We start from the raw sequence: 19,918 nt of genomic DNA on the forward strand, positions 1-19,918 counted from the left end.
TGATACACTTCACTTGATTTAGAATGTCTGCCAAGAATATTTGGATTTCTAGAGAGGGTAGCATTCTAGCCCAAAGAAACTGGTTTCTAAGTATAGAATTCCAAGCGTCAGGGAACTGGTGACAAAGGTCCTTGAGGAAACAGAGGCCCATTGGAAAACCATGTCACACTATGTGGCTGCCCACCCACATGTCTTTTCCCTCGATCTGTTTCTTGAGTGTTTTGTCTAAGAGGGCAAGCCTGCCATTTAGATGGAATACTTTTGAAGTTGAACTTCGTTAGCTCCGCATTCATACTCCCAAGGACTGGGGAGCCCAGCATCTTAGTCAAGTGTGAACACGTGGCTGAGGAAGGAATGAGTCATCTGATCTGATCTGATTTCAAACATCTGATGCTCCCCTCATAAATCTCAGGATTGAACGTTGCCTTTCTCATCCCCAGATTCACATTCCTGTCTGGTACTGGCATTCTTAATTGTATTTACAAGTGAAGATCAGAACTCTTTTCTGAACAACTATGAGGTAGCTGAGACAAAGATGGAAAAACAATCAAAACTTTTTTCTCATGTGACTTTATGTGTGTGCATGTGTGTGTATGTGTCTGTGTGTGTATGTGTGTGTATGTTTGTATGTGTGTATGGTGTGTATGTGTGTGCATGTGTGTGTATGTATGGTGTGTATATATGTGTGTGTGTATGGTGTGTATGTGTGTGTGTACGTGTGTGTGTGTGTGTGTGTGTGTTATAGGATCATATTAACAGCTGTGTCGCCTCCCTCCGGTGCCAGCTATGTGCACACAGGCCTGGGTGACATGGACTGAGTCAGACTGTAGCTTGCTTTTCCTTTGAAAAAAAAGAAAAAAAAACTTACGTTCTCCTTTTGTTTTTTTTTTTTTTTGTGTGTGGAACTTTTTTTTTTTTTAAACAAAGAATTTAGTGGCTGAAATTGACTGGCAACACCTACTTAAGAGAATGCAGACTTTTTGCATGGGCGGTGAAGTTGGAAACCTGCAGTGGGCATGAATGAAAGCAGGGCTCTGACTGCATATAAACCTAGAAAAGGATCTGCTCTGCTCGTGTGTTTAAATTCCTCCATATCTGGGGAATATATCTCAAAATTCATTCAAATGAGAAAGGCCACTATAATAGATTTTTTTAAAGGTAGCTTTTAAAATCTGTTGTATGCGTGTTTTAATTATTTTCCTTTGAATTCCTCCTTTTGTGCACTGTGTAGCTGCACTGGGTATGGTACTGATGCCTCTCATCCGGGGTTTTCATTTATGTCTTAGAAATCACTTGATTTAATCTTTTTTAACCTTTTGTATTGATTTATAATCATTTTACAATGTTGTGTCAAATTCCAGTGTAGAGCACAACTTTTCAGTCATGCAGGAACATATATATATTCATTGTCACATTTTTTTCTCTGTGACCTACCATAAGATCTTGTGTATATTTCCCTGTGCTATACAGTATAATCTTGTTTATCTATTCTGCAATTTTAAAATCCCGTCTATCCCTTCCCACCCTCCACCCCCTTGGCAACCACAAGTTTGTATTCTACGTCTATGAATCTATTTCTGTTGTGTATTTATGCTTTGTTTTTTTTGTTTTTGTTTTTTAGATTCCACATATGAGCGATCTCATATGGTATTTTGCTTTCTCTTCACTTGATTTAATCTTAACCCACATCTGGTCATGTCTCAGGGTGTGGTTAGTGGAGAAGGTTCCTGAGAGAAGGAGAGGGTCAAGGATAAGAAATGATCATCTTTCTTCTGTTTCTTGTCCCTTCTCATCTCCCAAATCCAGAAATAGTCCCCTGAACATGGCCTGACACTTCCGCATGATAGGTGCTCTGAAGATGAGAAGGTGCGTTGGAAAGTCTGCTTATTCAGTGAGGAACTTTTATACCATTTATATTCAGAGCCATGCCTGTAACACTGAAATAGGCTTAAGCGATGACTTTCTCATTTTTTTTTTAAGACTCAAAACCAGATAACTCACCTGGAAATACACACTATGTAATTTCATTTCACGTACCTAATCAATATCGCTGCCTGAAATCTGTATTCTCCTTGTGAAGGAGACCTAAGATTTTCTGTTTCATTATGTATATTGCATATATGGTGCAGTATTTTGGTGGAAAAATAAGCCATGTTTATATTTTCGGATTCAGTTGATTTTTTTTTTTCATAAGGTGTTTTCATAGCTCTCAAAGATACCGGCCTATTTTTTGTTAATCGTAACTATGCGGAATGGTACAGTGATGTGCAATTAAAAGGCAGTTGAACTGTCACGCTGAAGTTGTGTAAATATTTATAAGCTGTTAGTATGTATGAGCGTAAACACATATTTGCTGTGGTTAGATCATAAAGAGCAACCTGAATTTAAGTCATAACTTTTATTATTTTATTTTATGTTTTATGTATTTAATTCTTTTATTATAGTCAGTCTAAAATCTTGTGTCAATTTCTGGTGTACAGTGTAATGTTTCAGTCATATATGTACACACATATATTCCTTTTCATATTCTTTTTCATTATAGGTTACTACAAGGTATTAAACATAGTTCCCTGTGCTCTACAGTAGGACCTTGTCATTCATCTATGTAATATATGTAGTGTGTATCTGCAAATTTCAAACCCCCAATTAATGCCTTCCCATCCTCTTTCCCTGCTGGTACCCATAAGTTTGTTTTCTATGTCATAACCATCTTCGAACTGAGGTGGTAGGTGTCTAGTCTGATCAGACGTGCCTTTCATGAAAAGGAGTTTGTAGTCATAGGTCAGATGGACCTTATTTGAGTAGTACTATGGCTGAAGAAGAGACTAGAATTTGATGTTATTTTGTTAAACAAGTGTAGTGCTGTAGTAATGACGATTATTTTCTACTTGCACGTTCTGTGTCTTTTTCTAAAGTCATCAGGTTTCTTTGTGCTTGGGGGGGGACTACTTACCCATCAGTCTCTCCAGATAGGTTAGTGTAGCTTTAAACCCTTGAAGCCTGTTCTGAAATATGATCCCGATGATTCCTTATGGGACCTCAGATTGAAGATGTCGAAGAGATTTTACAGACTGCCTCTTCAAACTGAGTAGTCATCTGAAGGTCGTTCTTTGATTCGTCGGTTGATTCTACAAACACTTCTTGAATGCCTGCCACGTGCTGCTCTGGGCTCTGGGGAAACAATAGGGAGCAAAAGCAGATCAGCCCCTGGCTGCGTGGTGTTTACAGGGAACGCAGGTGAGGAGCGAGGCCCTGCGGCCCGTGTTTGATTCAGATCCGTCCCTGTCACTTCGCTGCTGATCCACTCTGGAGAAGCTACTTCATTTCGTTCCCTCCACAGGGGAAATAACAGTATAAAGTGCATTGTTTCATTATGAGTCAGTGTCTGTAAGGTTCTTTAAAAGTATCAAAATACTAAGTTGGAAGTCCTCTTGGAACACTGAAGTGGGTAAGCCAAGTGGGTTTTTGAATTTACAAGTGAGGAGCTGAGAGGTCAGTCTGGGATGGAGATTTAAGTTTAAATGAAATGAAATATTAAAGTGTTTTGGAATTATAAAGAGCCTTTTGCAAAGAGGTACTTGATCTGACAGGAGCCTTTACTCAATGCCAAGGGCCATGTCGTAATTATCTTTCTAGTAACCAGCTCCATGCCTGGTGGGCAGTGGGCGTTTTCACGTGTTCACTGGGCTGTCCTTGGTGCTGGTCAGACCACTGGGAGTCTTATTTTCCATTATGCATATCAAGGAAGGCATTACCAATGAAGGCATCAGCATTGCCAAGATTCTGGAGCAAATGAAGGAAAAGGGACATTTATGCAGGAAAGGAGACTATCTCAGAGACCCAAGAAATGTCTCCGCGTATTTGCAGGCCTGATGGATGGAACGGCATATGTATGTATCTCCAAAAGAAAGAACTATGTTAAAAATAGGGAACGAAAGTCAGAGGAAGATAAAATCTGATGAATTCACAAGAACCCTCTCTCTACTCAATTAGGGACAAGAGCTCCCTGGAACAGGGGGCTTTTGGTTACTTTTTTTTTTAATGCTAATAATAGCAGTGACATAATGAATGTATGTTTTACATGTGTTACATAATATTCTAAGTGATTGTAGTCTTAGACCAACCATGAGAGAGTAATACTATCATTTTCCCCGTTTTGCATATGAATTAACTGGGGTATCGGGAGATGCTAGGAAATGGGAAAGTTGTTCTGGTCAACTGTCCCCAGAGCCCAGCTCCAGCTCAGTTACACCGTTCTCTACCTCTCCTTAATCAGTTTATTGAGTGTCTACTTCGTGCTTTTAGTTACTTTACGTGCATTATATCTAGTCTTTCCAGCAACTTGGCAAGCATGGCTCATTATCCCCCCTTGAAATGAAAAAAGTGATGTTCAGAGAGGTAAAGTCCAGTGCTCGCTGCCATGCCATCAGTGAGTGGCTGAGCTGAGGTCAAACGAAATTCTGACTCCAGACCCTTTGCTCTTTCCGCGCCCCCACGCCACCTCCACCCCTGAAAGCAACTCCTGACAGTGAGGGTCTGCGTAGCAGGACCCTGAAATGGCTGATCATCAGCCCTACCTGGGGAAAGCTGACAAAATGTACCTGCCCAGCCTTCTTCTAACTAAGTTCTACAAACCCAAACCATACCGAACGGGATCCAGAATTTTAATTAATTTTTCATCACCTTCCCCAAATACCTCTGATCACCCTCGGGATTGGGGAATCACTGGGTCAGGTGATGGGACCATCTCTCCCGAAGGGAAGAGTCTAAGAGATCAGCTATTTTCCATGCCTGAAACATGAGATACTCAGCATTTATTTGAGCAAATGAATGAATGTAGGAAGGAATGAACTACCTTTCTTTGAAATGGGTTGAAAAGTGTATCGATGTGAGCTGCAGGGGGTCCATCATTACTGAACCATATACTTTTTTCTTTGTTAATCCTGTCGGTGCTGTCTCCATACAATTCTTCTCTCTTAGTATCTGTTCACCACTGGGCTTATTAAATACCCTGGCGGCTCAGTTTTGCAGTCCTAGACTATGCAGATTTTTATGAACCCAGGGGATGGTGAGTGGGAGCTCCCTGTGGATTGAGAGCAGCACATGGCAGTAAAGGTATATGCAAAGTTTATAGATTTGAGTTTGTAACACTGGTTGCTTGTTCTAAACTTATTCCTATTATTTAAACCAACTGCATTGGAAACCCTGTGCAAAAAAACTCTTCAAATGTGTTAGAGAATTTTATTCTTGTTAAGAGAATAGCTTTTCTTCTTCTATTTTTTCAGGGGTCCAATTTTAATGTTTTCAATTCTAGACTGACCGGAGCCAGAAAATTGCAAAACTGTTTAAATAAAATGTTTCTTTCCTTCCCTCCTCCTCTCCCTCTTCCCTTCTTTCTCTTTGTTTTAGCAAAGAGAAATATTTGTCTAGTGAGAAACTTCAACTGGGTTGAGCTTCAGTGAATGAGATGGAAAAATGGTTTCAAGTTAGGGGGAAGCTATGGTTATAATGTTCCCAAAATTCCTCTGCTAATCCCCACATCTTGGCCAGCTAAGTATAGAACTCCCCTGATTGTTGCATGAGCAGTATTTATAACCTATCTTCAGGAATGTGGAACTGTGCACAAAATCTATAAATTGCTTTAGTGTTTCCAGATTGTAACAAAGACATTTGCGGTGTAGTTGGGCCTGTGGCTTTGCACCTGCGTATGCCTAATTTTCAGCGCAAACTTAACTCCAGAAGCTCTAAATCTGATGTACCCTGGAAGTTTTCTAGAACCCCTCTTCAAGTTAGCTTTCTCATCGCTGTCACCTCATGCAGCGTGTTGCCTTGGCACAGTCTGGCCAATGCCAAGACCATTAACATTTTATTAGGTTTGTCCTGGTGTCATTATATTATGCAATCGACAGAGCTTATTGACAATTCCTGTTTTCTGTACTGTGATTTTATAGTCTGAGTTTATTAAGCGCTTCTGGAATACAGGCTCCTGGAATTAATTAAAAAAAAAAAAAAACCTTTAGGCAGCATCAGGGGAGAAACACTTTGCAGAGAGCTTTTATGTGATTTATGTCCTCTTGAGTCTCAGTTCCTCTGAAAAGAGTTAAATTAAAGTAGCCTGGCATAACTGTTACTGTTACCGTCATCTTGAACAGACAGGCAGGGCGAGGTTCTCTCTTTGTCCAAAGAACATTTGTTGCATGTTGATTTACACTCAGGCTTTAACCCGTATTTTCTGCCTTGAAATGTTTTTTTCCTGGCCCCCTGCATTAAGCCATTCTTCATAGTCTCTCGTTTCCCGGAGAAGACACGTACTCCATGCAGTATTCAAATAGGAAAGAAAAAAGAAAAAAAGTTGCACTTGATATTTGAAATTCATCTGGTAAAGCAAAATCTTTTGATTCCCAACTTTTAGAGACTTATAAATGAAATGGCTAATGGTTTTGAAACATGGGTTTAGAAGCAGGATTCCCTCACTGAGAAGCAGACAGAGTTGGGGAAAGCGCTGGGCAGTCAGAGTTTTGTTCCTTCTCTGAGCTGGGCTGGGTTTCAGCTCTTGACCCACGTTACAGCTCATCCATGTATAGAACTTCTGGGATTGCTTCCCTGCCTTGCACCTTAGTATCCTTCAGATCATCACATAGACAGTCCTTCCCCCGCTGTCTTTGCCCTGATACCCAGAGGACCAGATGAGACCTCTGGACAGGTACCATAATTCCCAGATGCCCTGAGTTTGGAGTTCTTTACAGAACACCATAATTCCCTGCTTATTCATTCCTTTCCCTTCAGTATACTTTTAAGACTCACAAAGCCAAAAAACACATCAGTTTCTGCATGGTAGTAGCCTCGCCTTAGTGTCCAGTCAAAACTAGCTGAACACATGAATGACAAACATGTTGCATTTTCATGCCTTTTTGATGTCTGGCATGAAGTCTTTTTAGGCACTGTTTATCAGAAACTTACCTTTGATTTTCTTTTTAAAATAATACTAACTTTCTAAGGTACTTGTAAGATGAGGTAGGTCAGGGGACATATATGTGGCAATGTCGAAGACATCGTGGTGTGCTCACGGCTGCCCCACAAAAAAAGAATTACCTGACTCAGTCTTTGAATAGTGCTGGTGTTGAGAAATCCTGGAGTAGGTGTAAGTTTGGAGAACTCGGCAGGTCGAAGGTGATTTTGTTTTACTCTACATATTGGCATAAACGTCTTTGGATATCATTAATAAGAACAGGCACCCAGAGAATAAGTTTATCTTTATTACGTTCTTGCTTGGTGTCAGGCACCATATAAGCTTTTCACAAAAATTATCCTAATTAATCCTTTCCACAGTGCTGTTGAGTTAGGAATTATTTTATCCTCATTTTTCAGGTAAGGAGACTAAGACATAAAAGGTTAAGTAATTTATCAATAGTCCTGCAGCTCCTAAGTGCCAGAGGTGGGATGAGAACTCAGGGGCAGTGTTTTTGACCATTACATTCTCTATAAATACTGTCTTCATCTTAGGGTCTAAAAGGATTTCTCCCCTTGGTATTTAGCAGGAACTAGAGCTGAAAATACGGAGGAAATTTTAGTCTACTGAAATCAAAAAAAAAAAAATTATTATTGCCTAGGTGGTTGTAATTTTACACTTGCACTAACTTGAACAAAGATATAGTCTATTTGGCTGACATAATGTGTAGGCTGGTTTTGATCCAAGAATTAGAGCCAGCCTACCATGCACAGTTACTTTTTGAGACTCCCAAGAAGCACAAAGGAAACCCCAAGGGTTTGTTTTCATTCAGAATTGAACGTGTCCTAGCTAATCAACACAGTGAGATCTCCATGGGACGTTGCTCCTGCAGAGGTGGGTAAACAGTGCCAGTCTGCCCCATGTGATCCCATCAGGCGCTCTCCTCAGGACCACGTCCTCCTCTTGTGTAATACACAAGAACCACTCGGAAGTAAAGTGCACTTTGGATGCACAGTGAGATTCCCCAGGTCCATCCTGAGTACCGTTAGCTCCCAATCATTATTGCCTTGAGGCTGTTGGCAGATAAACTTTCTAAACAAACTACCATCCTCAAGCGTTGGTCTCTTGTTTCTAGGGGTTCGAAACTTGGTTTGTAGATGTGGTTAAGAAGCATCTATTCATTTCTACATGCAAACTTAAAAGACCCTGGGGCAGCTGTTTAGCTCTCTTGGAAAACTCTGTTCATTGGATGCTACTATCACACTTTGAAGATTCCTGTGAAATATTCAAGTGTATCAGATTCTATTAGAGTTTCACTTTCTGACCTCTTTTGAAGAGTAAATGCGACATAGCACTAAAGAGATTTTTGTTCTTGAATAAACTGTGCTTTGTAAAAGTGAGCCCCTCTAATTACAAATAACTCTTTAAGCTCCTGCTGGACATTACTGCTTGGATCTGTTGAGGCCAAGTGACAGCTTTCGTCATTGCATTCCTCTACCTAGAAGATGTGACTTCCTTTTAAGATGTAATCTGAGACTGTCTCCTGGGGACAAAAGTCACCAGTAGACCTTATGCTTTTACTCTTCTCAATGAGTCATCTGACATGCTGTTGCATTTATTTTACATTTAATAAGGTAAAACATTTGAACAATTAAATAATACGGCACTGTGTTTAGGGCAGTGTTTCTCTGATTTTAATGTGCACATCCTAGGCACCTGCTAATATGCAAATTCCATGTTTCCACCAACTTCAAGGATCACACTTGAACAATGAGCTATTAGGGAACGTTGACATGGTTTGAAGATTCACATCCCAAGCTGATGTCAAGCTGATGGCATTAAACTAGCTTTTCTGACACTACCCCTTGTTTTATTATAAATTATTTTTAAGTGTATAGGGAGATTTTTACTAGCGGGGATGACTCCTGTTCAGTTACAAGACATATATTTGGAAGTGTTAACAAATTAAATAATGCTTGAGTTTTAATAAAGTATCACATTCATCTGTTCTGCCTGGAAAGAGATGCTGTACCCTGCCTCCTTTTTTTTTTTTGAAAGGTTTCTGAACAATAAAAAAGAAATATTACTGTTTCTGGCATTTTTAAGATGGTGCACAATCTTTCACATTGTGGAACAAATTTCCAATATTTTGGACACTTAAGTAGCAGTTACAGTGGGTTTTTTTTCTTTTTTAATTATGTTTCTAAAGATAGCTAAGAGGACAATTTTAAATCATTCCACTGTGCTTTTAGATATAAATTATTTCGGTCACTGTGTATTGGTGAGAATTGAGAGGCTCAGAGCTTGCTGTGTCCTGTCATGTTAGCTTATTTTGTAGGGAAATCAAATCTGGCACCTTTCAATTAACTTCTCTACCTCTCTGATCTGAAAACAGATGGAACACGTTCTGGAGCAAGAAAGCATAATTACTACCAGAAGACTGCCTTTACTTCCCAAACTGCTTCTACTGTTGTTTCGATATTTGCTTAGAGTCCTATTTTAAAAGCAGGAAAACACTCCCGGGTGAGAGGAAGGTGTATTGTCGAGAAATAATTTATTCCCAATCATGAGCTTGTCAACTCTCAAAGGAATCACAATGGTATATCTCGTCTGTTCCTGGAGATCTCGAAGAAGGAAATGTGTCATGGGCTGGAGTTCAGTCATTCCAGTTGGTAACTCAGGTGTGAGCTATTTGGGAGGCAGGCAAAGGCGAGAGGCGGCAGGAAGGGGGAAGATAAGTGAAGTCTTCTCTGCCTCTACATGTTTTGTGCATCACCTTTAAACTGCTTCATCACCGTGTCAGATCAAAAGGATGCATCTTTTAAAATAACTGTACCAGTCCCCGTCTTACATTTGTTGACATAATTGGAAAGGTTTCACCCTTTTTCCCTTAAATTTTATTTGTTGCTTGGTTGATACAGGAAAAAGTGGGTGGCGCTAGAGGACGGCCGTGTACCAGGTCTCGCTTGGGTCCCTGGTGGTGTAGGAGAATAGGTTCTTGCCTCGCGCAGGAGAGAGTTCAAGAGCAAGGCATGGTAAAGTTAAAGCAGGTTTATTCAGAGAGATACACACTCCATAGACAGAGTGGGGTCCGTCTCACTCAGAAGGGAAAACAGCTTAGGAGATACATACTCCATAGGCAGAATGTGGGCCATCTCAGAGAGGTGAGAGGGAAAGAGACTGAAAGGCATAGGGGTGTTTAGTTTAAAGTAAGAGTAGATACATACTCCATAGAAAGAGTGCGGGCTGTCTCAGAAGGCAAGAGAGAAAGAGACCATGAGGTGCTGAATTGTTAAGTTTTATGGGCTTAGTAACTTCATACGTTAATGAGTAGGAGGATTATTCCAGCTACTTTTCAAAAGGGGCAGGGATTTCCAGGAATCGGGCCCCACCCACTTTTGGACCTTTTATGGCCACCCTGGGAACTGTCATGGCAGCTGTGGGTGTGCCGTGGGGCTCAAGGTCTACTGGAAGTCAGATCTGCTGCCATCTTGGTTCTAATCAGTCTGTTCTGTCCTCAGGTGCTGTGTCATTCCTTCAGTGGTTGTGCCTTGCCCCCTTTCCCCCTGTCTCACTGGGATGCCCCCCGCCAAGTGAGGGTCCTTGGCTCCGCACAGCAAGGGATTCAAGAGCAAGCCATAGTTGAGTAAAGTAGATTGATTTAGAGAGATTTATGGGGAGATGGTTTGGTGGGCGTGGTTAAAGTAATAGTAGATACACACTGTATAGACAGAGCGCGGGCTGTCTCAGAAGACGAGAGAGAGAGGGATCCTGAAGTGTGGTGTTGCTAGTTTTTATATGCTAACAAGTGGAAGGTTTATTCCAACTACTATGGGGAAGGGATGGGGATTCCCAGGAGTTAGGCCACTGCCCTCTTTTTTAACCTTTCCTGGTTAGCCTGGGAACTGTCATGGCACCTGGGGGAGGGTCCCTCACCAAGCTAGTGCATTACAGTGTGTATAACGTAGCTCAAGGTCCACTGGAGGTTGAATCTCCTGCCGTCTTGGGCCTCAAGGTCTATTGGGAGTTGACTTCTCCGCCATCTTGGTGCTAATTGCTGTGTCATTCCTTTAATGGCTGGGACCCCGCCCCCTTGCTTCCTGTCTCGCAGTCACTCATTTCATCTTGAAGTATGACCATGACCAGTTGGATTTGTAGATGGTCATCATCAATTCAGTGGATTCAGCCCTGTGCCTCATGTGCCTCTCTTTGGATACACAAATAGATCTGTAAGAGAACGTACTGACTGGGATGCAAAATTCACAAAATGATCATTTATAGTGAGTTTTCCCTTAATGATAAGATAATTGAATCATTTTTATTTCTTGAAGACCTTTTCAACTAAATTGTTGTTATTTAACCTATCACTTCATGCTTTCTCCCTGCCTCCAGGCATTTAGTCCCCATCACAGTGTTGTTGAAAAGCTTACAGTCAGATCAGCACTGAATTCATTCAGTACCCTTAACTGACTCTTTTCTCTCTACTTCCCTACAACAGATTGCAGATTGAGCTTAACCAAGAAGTTCCTAGGCTGGTCCACGCTGTCCTGGCCGACAATAAACGGAGGGATTCTGCCTGCCCCATTGGGCCCCTGTGGACCGCTGATAACTTGGCTTCACTTGCTGCCTGGGTGGAGAATTCTCCCTGTTGAAATTTTTTTTGCACATGGAGGACAATAGCAAAGAGGGCAACACAGGCTGATCTGATAAAACCAGGAAGATTCTTTGACCGTGCGTCTTCGAGACTTTTCCTCTAGTTGGAGTTCTGGACTTGAACAAAGCTCCAGCCAGTCATTTGGTTTTGCCATCCTTTCTTTTCTTTTTTTTTTTTTTTTTTTTTTTTTTTTCTCCACCACATTGTATTTTATTTCTGTACTTCAGAAATGGGCCTACAGACCACACAGGGGCCCAGCTGGGGGGCTTTTTTCCTGAAATCTTGGCTTCTCATTTGCCTGGGGCTCTCCTCCCAAGTGTCCAGAATCCTGGCCTGCCCTAGTGTGTGCCGCTGCGACAGGAACTTTGTCTACTGTAACGAGCGAAGCTTGACCTCAGTGCCTCTTGGGATCCCGGAGGGCGTCACCGTGCTCTACCTCCACAACAACCAAATTAATAATGCTGGATTTCCCGCAGAGCTGCACAACGTGCGATCCGTGCACACCGTCTACCTTTACGGCAACCAACTGGATGAATTCCCCATGAACCTCCCCAAGAATGTCCGAGTTCTCCATTTGCAGGAAAACAACATTCAGACCATATCGCGGGCGGCTCTCGCCCAGCTTTTGAAGCTGGAGGAGCTCCACCTGGATGACAACTCCATATCCACGGTGGGGGTGGAAGACGGGGCCTTCCGGGAGGCTGTCAGCCTCAAATTGCTGTTTCTGTCCAAGAATCATCTGAGCAGCGTGCCTGTCGGGCTTCCCATGGACCTGCAGGAGCTGAGGGTGGATGAGAATCGAATTGCGGTCATATCAGACATGGCCTTCCAGAACCTCACGAGTTTGGAGCGTCTGATCGTGGACGGAAACCTCCTGACCAACAAGGGCATTGCCGAGGGCACCTTCAGCCACCTCACCAAGCTCAAGGAGTTTTCCATCGTCCGGAATTCGCTCTCCCACCCTCCTCCTGACCTCCCAGGTACGCATCTGATCAGGCTCTATCTGCAGGACAACCAGATCAACCACATCCCTTTGACAGCCTTCTCGAACCTCCGGAAGCTGGAACGGCTGGATATATCCAACAACCAGCTGCGCGTGTTGACTCAAGGGGTCTTCGATAACCTCTCCAACCTGAAGCAGCTCACTGCCCGGAATAACCCTTGGTTTTGTGACTGCAGTATTAAGTGGGTCACGGAATGGCTCAAACACATCCCCTCCTCTCTCAACGTACGAGGTTTCATGTGCCAAGGCCCTGAACAAGTGCGGGGGATGGCTGTCCGGGAGTTGAATCTGAATCTTTTGTCGTGTCCCACCACGACCCCCGGCCTGCCTCCCTTCACCCTGGCCCCCAGTTCAGGTTTCGCCACCACTCAGCCTCCCACAGTCCCTGTCCCAACCCCTAGCAGGGGCTCTCCGCCTCTGACTCCCACAGCCTCGAAACTTCCCACGGTTCCCGACTGGGATGGCAGAGAAAGAGCGACCCCGCCTCTTTCTGAACGGATCCAACTCTCCATCCACTTTGTGAATGACACCTCCATTCAAGTCAGCTGGCTCTCTCTCTTTACTGTGATGGCGTACAAACTCACGTGGGTGAAAATGGGCCACAGCTTGGTAGGGGGCATCGTTCAGGAGCGCATCGTCAGTGGGGAGAAGCAGCATTTGAGCCTGGTGAATTTAGAGCCCAGATCCACGTATCGGATTTGCTTAGTGCCGCTGGACGCGTTTAACTACCGAGCGGTGGAAGACACCGTTTGTTCCGAGGCCACCACGCACGCCTCCTACTTGAACAACGGCAGCAACACGGCCTCCAGCCACGAGCAGGCGACTTCCCACAGCATGGGCTCCCCCTTCCTGCTGGCGGGCCTGATCGGGGGCGCGGTGATCTTTGTGCTCGTGGTCCTGCTCAGCGTCTTTTGCTGGCACATGCACAAAAAGGGGCGCTACACCTCCCAGAAGTGGAAATACAACCGCGGCCGGCGGAAAGATGACTATTGCGAGGCCGGCACCAAGAAGGACAATTCCATCCTGGAGATGACCGAAACCAGCTTTCAGATCGTCTCCTTAAATAACGATCAGCTCCTTAAAGGAGATTTCAGACTGCAACCCATTTACACCCCAAATGGGGGCATCAGTTACACCGACTGCCACATCCCCAACAACGTGCGATACTGCAACAGCAGCGTGCCGGACCTGGAGCACTGCCACACGTGACCGCCAGGGGTCCGGCGCCAGGACTCCCGAGAGCACACACGTGTGTGCACGAAAAGACACGCCAATTACATTTGATAAATGTTCCACAGATGCATTTGTGCATTTGAATACTCTGTAATTTATACGGTGTACTATATAATGGGATTTAAAAAAAAAAGTGCTATCTTTTCTATTTCAAGTTAATTACAAACAGTTTTGTAACTCTTTGCTTTTTAAATCTTAAAAAAAAAATAGTTGCTGAAGTACTGTACAGGGTTGTACAAGAGCCCAGGCAAAAGCACGAGTGATTCTTCCTCCTGATGCACATTCACATCTTTGCTGTTGAAGCTTCCGAATAAATCCCTTTCTTAGAGTCGGTGGTCAGACGGAAGGGCAGATTCAAATGGACTCATCAGGGTAGGGAAAATAATATGGTAAAACAAGAAATGGCCCAGGTCCCTTCATGCTATTTCTATACTTCCTGGCCCAGAAGAAAAGTAAAAACTTCTAAAATTTAAAAAAAAAAAATTTAAAAAAAGGAGGTAGTCACCCTGATTTGACCCAAGACAGGAAATGCGGAAAGCATCTCGAGGAAGTCAGTTCCTGTAAGATAAGTTAACCCAGCCTGGCAGAATCAAGAAAATGAGAAGAGATTGGAAAAGACCTTCCAACCCAGGGGTTGGCTTCCTGACTGGGAACTTGAAAAATCACTCTTCATGCTTCCCTGGTCCTATGTGAAACCGAGTGAGAGACCCGAGTCTGATAGCCGTCATCTTCGGGGGCAGGTGGGATGTCCTGGCAAGAAAATTCCCTTTAAAAGTGTTACTATTCAAATTATACGTCGGGTTGAATCACATTCAACAGAGATATATTCTAGAATACTTTTTTTAGAAGAGGCTAATAAAATAACGGGAAGAATTATATTGAATGGAATTATTTTTGATAATAAGAATTATTTGGGTAGATTCACGTCAGCTATGTCAACATGATATTTAGACCAACAAGGGATCAAGGTTTGAAATATACTAAACTTGTTGTTTAAAAACCATTGCTTTCATTTAGATGAAAGCAAATGATCAGTGGTTCTGCAATCAGCTAACTGTGAATATCATGTTGAAATAGCTTGAATTAATACCTTTATCCCCTCAGAAATTCTTGTCTTCCAATCATCTCATGTATATTTTCATAATTAGCTGTTTATGCTACATTCATTTTTTTTCTCCCTCTGCCCAAAATTTGAAGGACAATTATGGATGCCAGTCTTGGCTGCACAAAATATCCGTATACACTTTAAAATGTATACTAATTTTCCCGGCTAATAATTCTGTCAGGACACATCAAAGCTGGCCAAAAGAACATACTTTTTTTTAAAAGCAATACCAAGTTTCCACCTTGACCTGACTTTGATCCTCTTCCATTTTTTAAATTGCATTTATTCCTTTTCAATCTTGGATGTTCCTCGTCTTTGGGAATTGTGGAGGATAATCAATCTTTTATTAACAGGATAACAGATGAAAAATGAACAAGTCAGAAAGTGAAGGTTTGTTCCCCTAATCTTGGCAGAGCAGGGCAGAGAGCAGAGGGCACAAAGAAGAGAAGGACTTCCAGGCTTAATTCGAGATATTTTTGAAGCCACGTCCATCTTCAGAAAGCATGTGTAATTTACCCCTTTCCATCCCTTAGATGTAGAAGGGCTATCGATCACATACATACGTTATCTAAAACATACACCCTTGGAAAATTCTTCTTAAAAATCAATTTCACTTGAGGAATTTCACTCTCTGTTGCATGTTTCCTTGGTCACTGGCCATCATTTTAGGGACCTGTGAGATTTAATGTCACAGTCATTTTGCTTTCTGTTTCTCTGTCCCTCTTACTTTTAACAAAATAGAACTGTGATGTGTCTTCTTTGTAAAAGTCTAGGTATACAATGCTATGCAAGTTTTTCTTTATAGTAAGAGCTTTATTTTCTTTAATAATATATCCCCTGCTCATATGTTTTAATCTCCCTTGTCCCTCAGAATAAGCAGAAAGTATAACTGAAGTTATCATTGTTACAGACACAAGAATCGAAACTGTGCAGTCAGTTGAGCTGAAATTAGCTACGAATTAATTTGAATTAATTCTAAAGTGACTTTGGTTTCCGTTTTAGTCTGTTAGCAAGCTTGTTTTAGCTGCTGCTTTTTTACAGCTAGGTCCACACAGTGAAGGGATGAGACAATCTGTGAAGGTGATCGGTGTAACAGAAAGCCATCTAAAACGCAGGACAATGACATGGGGTTTTGTGTATTTGACTGGATAATTTCCTTCCACTGTCCTTTTTTTTCCTTGGCTGTGTAGATAAAACTATGTGTTCAAATGACGGTACTTTGACTTTTGAGGGTTTTTTTTTTTCCTTTTATCCACAAAATAATCATTCTCATGTATTTGTATTGTGTGTATAACCTCCAGCAGGATATTTGGCTGCTGAAACAAATGTCTTTGCTTTGAGCCAAGAGAGCCAGGGTTGGAGAGGTTTCTGTAATGTCTCGTGGGAGTCACAGAGTTATTTGGGGCTTAAGTCGTACAATGGAGACCTAGTCTTGTGAAGTGGTTAGGATGATCTGAAAGGGTTCCTTTGCTAAAAGACGCCCCTGAAGAGTGAGAATCTCATTCCAGGCTTAATTCTGATCTTGTGCACAACATGACAGAGACTGCTAAAATTAAGATCAGTCTCCTATTTGTAATAGCATACCCAGGGGTCTCACCTACAACAGGTTAGAAGCACATCATGGAACTGGTCATGTCTTAACATGTCTTAGCAAAACTGCTGACCCACCGTCAGTGGTGGATGAGGCTTTGATGGGCTTTTTTGTCATGGGAATGTGTTTTGCTGATATATCAACTCTGTATTTTGGACCTCTCTGACTATCATTGTCATGTGTTTTGAGATTAATCAAGAGTAAAAGTTGAAAGTGCGGGACAAGACCATGGACAAAGGCATGTTTACTGGCTTCTAAGGGCTAGATGAGCTGTCGGACCAGATGCGGTGACTTCAGATAGTGTGTGACCACTCTCAGAGTTAGGTGACTGTCAGTGTGCACAGGAGACTCCAAAAGGAAAAGGCATGGCCACAATCACACAGGTATTATTGACCTGTTATTCATCCCCAGGGTTGTCATTAATACCTGCTTGTTTGGGGAGATGTGTTTGAAAATGGAGGCCCTTAGCTTCCCCCAAAACTGTCAAATGCATTAACAGCTCATGACATGGGACAATCAAAGGCAGGGACAAAAAGTGTGTTCCTCTACCTATTTTCCTTGTGTGACAAGTGGAAAATATTCTACCCTGTGAGGAATAATGCAGTTTCTACTTATCTGGATGTTTGTTGAAAATATATTAGGTGTTTTCCCTGAGATTTAAAAAATTTAAAAAAGGTATCATGTGTCCAGTCTGGTAAGAAGAATTAATGACGTAGCTAAAGTGATGGCTCAGTTTCCTACGAGTGCAGATCCTAATGGTCCTAGTCATGCCGTGGGAGCCAGACCCTCCTTCCCACTAAGGAGGGTGAGCTCTTCGTGTTGGGAGCAGAGCATCTGCTCCAGATACAAGGCAGTCTTGCTGTCCACGGGCAGCGCACGCCCTTGGCCAGCCAGCCTCCCGCACAGAACCCATGGAAGTGGTCCATTCACATTTCTTCTTTGTTAGTAGCATTTATCTCTAACCCATACCCAGGAGGCATTAAGTTTCACTTCAGAACATGAGAAGCATGGTTTTGCCCACAACTCAGCCTTTCCAGCTTCATGGGAAAGCAGAGGAGGAAAGAAAACCCTAAAGAGAAGGAGGTTCCTACACAAACCAAAATATCCTTGTTCTTAGCCTTGTCCGACTTCGATTTTTTTTTTTTTAATCAACGTACAAATGTAGGAAAGCAGTGGCTCACTGATGTCTTCGGTGGGGTCAAAAGACAATTGCTGACAATGGGAGATGGTTCTCACTGATTGTGGGGAGACAGCTTTGTGCTCGTGGCATACCGCTGTTGTAACCAAAAAATCAGATTCTTTTGCTGTAGTTTTCGTTTTTTTATTTTTCTAGCAGTACACCCACCAGAAGAGCACAAAGCAAGGCCATCACAACAGGCATTTTTAAACTAGTATAAAACACACACTTGGACACACACACACACACACACACATACACACACACACACACCACACTAGGGCATTTGTAAAGACATCCATGGGACGTGAGATTTATAACCTTTCCGAGGCAAGGTGACGGCATCGCCACTGTGTGTCCGTCGTAGGACCAGTATATTTCAGTGTATATTTCCAGTGAATACACAGTCACTGAAAATTATTCCTAATGATTTGTTGTTGTTTGAGCCATATGTTGATTTGCTTCTGGTTTCTGTGTCATATTGTTCTCGCTGACAAGGGACCGCAAGGGGCTGGAAGATTCTGCACCACAGGTCTCCTGAGACCTCCCGGGTCGCACACTTTGTTAACTACAGACTTCACTCTACACTATACAGTACGTTGTTGATATATTCAGTAAAGGCTTATTTTAAAAAGAAACCACATTGTGTTTATCTGAGTAAGTTCCTTGGGATACTGCCAATTCTTGCTTTGTTCACGTCCAAGAGGAATGAGGGACCTTTCCTGATGACACAGAGTGATGGCAGGAATGAAGTGGGTAATAGGGTTTTTCATTTTCTCTTACCTTGAAGACGACGTCTGTGTTTTAAGGCCCTTTGACTCTTTGTGTGTGAGGGGTTTATATGAAATTGTCACGTTCTTTTCTATTTCTTGACTAAATTTTGTGTTCCTATGAGTATCTTTTGAATAGACACACATACATTGAGCATATTATTTTGTGTTGGTGAAATCTATGTTTAGAATATAAATACCAATGTTATCTCATCAGAATAGTCTTTTTTTCCCCCTATTTCATTATATACACTGTTGGCTTGAAATGTCAATTTTCCTAAAGAATTCTCATGGTATTTTCTACTTCAGAATTGTTGATAGCTCACCCACTCATCCTTTCAGTGAGCACTCATGAAAATGTATTTATTCATATGCACAAATTGAACTTGGGATTAATCTCATGATTTTCCAGAACCGTTTCTCTAACCCTGCTTGACTAGTTCACTAATAATGTATTTGACGGAGACTGGATCAGGAAATAAAATCATGACACTTCAGTTACTAGTATTAATGATTTACAGAATCTCTGTTGGAAAATTAACTATGAAAGACAGTGGTAGCAGTGATTCATATTACATTTGGGAGAGTTTATGTAAAATAATGGCTGCATATTCTTGGTCACTTTCGCTGAGAGTTACAGACTTGACTCTATTAGACCTTTAGTCAAGGAATACCATTGATTCAAAAAAGCTTATGAAATTTCTGCTCTGTTCCAGGCATTGGTCTGAGTTCAGAGATTTCATAGAAGAGTAGAATACAGTCTTAGCCAAATTAAATATGTCTTCTATTCCAACGTATTCCTAAAGAAATGTGTTTGTTCATCCAATACATTTACTTCTCATCTACTTTTTACAGAGTTCTTAGTTAAGTTCTATTGGAGATTCAGAGAATAATAGGATTTCAGTGCTAAGGAGCTCACAGATCGTGTAATAAACTTGTTTTCTAACACATTCCAGCATCTCAGAGCCCATGTAATAACTTTACATTCTCATTAAACTGAAGAGTATCTAAGGTAACAAGACATGTACACACCTGTTGGTAAATTTGATAACGTATCAACTTTATATATTAGGTATATATAGAGAGATTAGATGATCTTGGTGTTTAATAGATGCCACAGAGGGATAGTGCCTTGATAATAGCACAACTCAATTTAATCAAATGTTCAAATGTATATCAAGTAATTGAAAATTTTGGAATCGTATGTGGTCATTACACATGCAACTTTTTCATTCCCATTGAGTGCCAGAATTGAAATCAATCCAAGATAATAATAATAATAATAATAGCATCTAACTCCATGGACTCAACTTTTCTTGCCTTTTAATAAAATGACTAGCCTTAAGACTGACTGGCCTGCGGGACAAATTCTTAGTGTTTAAGATTTTCAGTGGTGGAAAAATCACAACTCCACTCAGTAGGTGCATACATGAATT

The 19,918-nt window shown here is 41.8% G+C and overlaps 1 protein-coding gene across 2 annotated transcripts in view; it reads left to right on the top strand.

Annotated features, from left to right (window-relative positions):
* FLRT2 (fibronectin leucine rich transmembrane protein 2) overlaps positions 1–16,153 on the top strand; it is a 90,979-nt gene extending 74,826 nt beyond the window's left edge. For both annotated transcript variants that reach the window (XM_031454142.2, XM_010984773.3), the window contains exon 2: positions 11,448–16,153. In XM_031454142.2, the coding sequence (XP_031310002.1) occupies positions 11,833–13,815 (1,983 nt within the window). In that variant the 5' untranslated portion in view covers positions 11,448–11,832 and the 3' untranslated portion in view covers positions 13,816–16,153. The remainder of the gene's footprint in view (positions 1–11,447) is intronic.
* The last annotated feature ends 3,765 nt before the right edge of the window (positions 16,154–19,918 follow it).

This window comes from Camelus dromedarius, chromosome 5 (assembly GCF_036321535.1).
Source record: "Camelus dromedarius isolate mCamDro1 chromosome 5, mCamDro1.pat, whole genome shotgun sequence".
In the NCBI taxonomy this organism is placed as follows: Eukaryota; Metazoa; Chordata; class Mammalia; order Artiodactyla; family Camelidae; genus Camelus; species Camelus dromedarius.